General features: G+C 51.6%; 1 protein-coding gene across 1 annotated transcript; it reads right to left on the bottom strand.

Annotated features, from left to right (window-relative positions):
• Positions 1 to 573: 573 nt before the first annotated feature.
• Positions 574 to 1215, bottom strand: tmem275a (transmembrane protein 275a; the record flags this gene model as incomplete). Its single annotated transcript, XM_083659241.1, has 1 exon — positions 574 to 1215. The coding sequence occupies one exon, from the start codon at positions 1213 to 1215 to the stop codon at positions 574 to 576; it is 642 nt and encodes a 213-aa protein (XP_083515367.1).
• Between the last annotated feature and the right edge of the window lie 2059 nt (positions 1216 to 3274).

Genomic DNA, 3274 nt, shown 5'->3' on the forward strand with positions numbered 1-3274 from the left:
CTCCTACAGGGACGTGACGTGGAGGAGTCTCCTACAGGGACGTGACGTGGAGGAGTCTCCTACAGGGACGTGACGTGGAGGAGTCTCCTACAGGGACGTGACGTGGAGGAGTCTCCTACAGGGACATGGAGGAGTCTCCTACAGGGACGTGGAGGAGTCTCCTACAGGGACGTGGAGGAGTCTCCTACAGGGACGTGGAGGAGTCTCCTACAGGGACGTGACGTGGAGGAGTCTCCTACAGGGACGTGACGTGGAGGAGTCTCCTACAGGGACGTGACGTGGAGGAGTCTCCTACAGGGACGTGACGTGGAGGAGTCTCCTACAGGGACGTGACGTGGAGGAGTCTCCTACAGGGACGTGGAGGAGTCTCCTACAGGGACATGGAGGAGTCTCCTACAGGGACGTGGAGGAGTCTCCTACAGGGATGTGACATGGAGGAGTCTCCTACAGGGACGTGGAGGAGTCTCCTACAGGGACGTGACGTGGAGGAGTCTCCTACAGGGACGTGACGTGGAGGAGTCTCCTACAGGGACATGACGTGGAGGAGTCTCCTACAGGCTCGCCCGGAACCTGCTAGGTGACCACTTCTTCACGTGGCAGATCGAGCCTCACCTCCCCTCCCGCTGTGGAGGTGGAGGCTGAGTAGATGGCGGTGGCAGCAGAAATAGAACAGGGGCCGTTGGTCTCCATGGTGACGAGCTTGCCGATCTCCGGCGGGGGGGCGTCCGGGGCGTCCGGGGCTCCCTCCCTCTCTGGGCTGGACGCCCGGGACGACCCGGGAGAGGGGGTGGGGCTGAGCTGCACGGCCGTGGTGTCCTGCAGCGTGTGCTCGCTGGTCTCTATTTCGAAGGCCGCCCCCCCGGCCAGAACGCCGTGTCCCATCAGGCCGGCGCCCCTGCCGCCGACCTTTGACCTGCGCGAGCTCTGGGCGGGGGGGAGGCGGCTGCACACGCAACACGCCCCGAAAAAGGAGAAGGCCACCAGCAGCAGGATGGGTCCGATGATGAGGGGGGGGTTGGAGGAAGGCACCAGGGTGCTGAAGGCGAACGCCCCCACCAGGGTGATGTTGATCCCGGCCAGCATGATGCACAGGCCGCAGGCGCAGCACAGCGCCGGAGAGGGTAGGCCATGGGGGCGGGACTTCCTCCTCTGCTTCTTCTCCGTTGGCTCCTTTTTAGGTACAGGAGTGCTGGAGCTCCTATCGGTGATGACCATGTCTTCACCTCGATGCTACTCTCTCTCTCTCTCTCTCTGGCTTCCACTGTTTCTCTTTTCTCCCTGTGTTTCAGCAGAGACTATTCCTCATGGCAATGTTTCACTCAATCCAGTCAGTGTGAAAACACCTTCCTCTGAAAAAGATCATACATAACAGCTGTTACAGAGGTTTTTATTTTAGATGCACACAAAGATTAAAAAAAAACAAGGTAAGTGAACTCATTACACCTCCCTTGTTTTGTGCACTACAATATCATTGGACAGCTATCTAAGCATTGATGAGTCCAGTCAAGTGCCCTGCCTGACCGTTTGTATAATCCATCAATGAACTTGACCCATGAACACTCATCACTCACTCTCTCTCTCTCTCACACACACACACGCACGCACGCGCGCGCGCGCGCACGCACGCACGCACGCACACACACACACACACACACACACACACACACACACACACACACACACACACACACACACACACACGCGTGCGCGTCAGGAGTGGGTGTGCATTACAATAAATAGTGTACTCTGATATCTGATAACAATTTAGGAGGGGAAAACAGTGGGCTCTATGTCAGTGAGTGGTGCAGGTGAAGTTGGCACCTGAGTGGCACTCACAGTACAGCTGTCTTTATTTTGACACCTGGAAGAATGTCCAACATGATGTGAACGGACTGTCAAAAATCTCATTGAACAATAACTAAAAATGTGTGCACTCTCTGGTAGTATAATTATGCCGTTTATATAAAGAGGGGAGCATCATCGCCAATATCAGATATGCACCGATGCCAGATAAAAATTAACATGATTAACAGGAATCAATAATCACGGTTGATTTTTATCCTTGCTTATTAGTCTGGGAGTAAAATGCATGAAAGGGCATTGCAGCTGCTTCATTTAGGCTATAATAAGGATTAGCATTCGAGTAGGCTATTTGGTAGCGATCAAATCAATCTGTGCATTCAACAAGAGTAGCCTACACAGTCCAAATGAAGTGGGATGTAGGTGAAAGACCAAATTCAAGCAAATGTGTTCTACATAGCATATATAGTCTAGCATCCACAATCTCAAGTTTAGGCTTTTTACAGTATGTGCAGGTATAGGCTTTATTCATAACACATCAAATCTGGTTACTATTTTCTGTCATTGCACTGATCGCATGCATGTAGGAAAACTCAAACAGAATAACATCATCTTACCCGTTCCGCCGAGGTACTGACAAGTGACGGTCTTTCTTGTTTCACCGATATGGATTTTCCACCAGAATCCCAGTCCCAGTCTAATTACCGAGTCTAATTGCAGAGGTTGAAAGGACGCGCAAACGACGAATTTGCATTTTTTTTTTTTTTTTTGTGCAGGTTTATAGGTTATTCATGATGACAGCCATTCAATTGATGCTCAATGGAATACAAGACAAGGCGATCCGGCCTAATGAGGAAAAAACAATCCGAAGGAAAGAGAGCGAAAGAGAGCGAGAAAAAACACTTAGGTGAGATGGCATATTTCTGAGTTGCCATAGACGCAACACCACCGTGCGTGCGGCGCGCTTTTCAGCATGTGAACCGGGCGACACGCAGCACCTGCCAGGTTATTCCGCCGCATGCACGGGTTGTTGGAGATTAAACAACTAGCGGAGGCGTTTCTCTCGCAGACAGTCGGTGTGAAGTCTTCATATTTAATCTGGCGCGCTTGCGAGACTGAACCACTGGATGGATGCGAGTCTCTCTTGTCTCCTACATCATCACAGTCAGAGGAGCGCTCCTCCCTTTGCCAGTGTTGAACAAGGGGTGGGGTGCATCATTTCAATGGACGCTGAGGGGGGTGGGGGGACATACATAGCATCTTGAAACAGCCTATATTACTGAGTAAGGAAGGAGACAGACAACTTTTTCGTCACCACACACACCGCCACATCTATCTACAAGCAGTTGGATCAGCCCCCAAATCCACACACAACAGGTCATTTAAAGGCACAGATCTGAAACATCGAACTACAAACATCCAGTCCACAGTCCAAACATCCTGCCTGCAAGTCTACATCAACATCATCATATTA

Source organism: Poromitra crassiceps, assembly GCF_964638095.1.
Source record: "Poromitra crassiceps genome assembly, chromosome: 23".
NCBI classification, from domain to species: Eukaryota; Metazoa; Chordata; class Actinopteri; order Beryciformes; family Melamphaidae; genus Poromitra; species Poromitra crassiceps.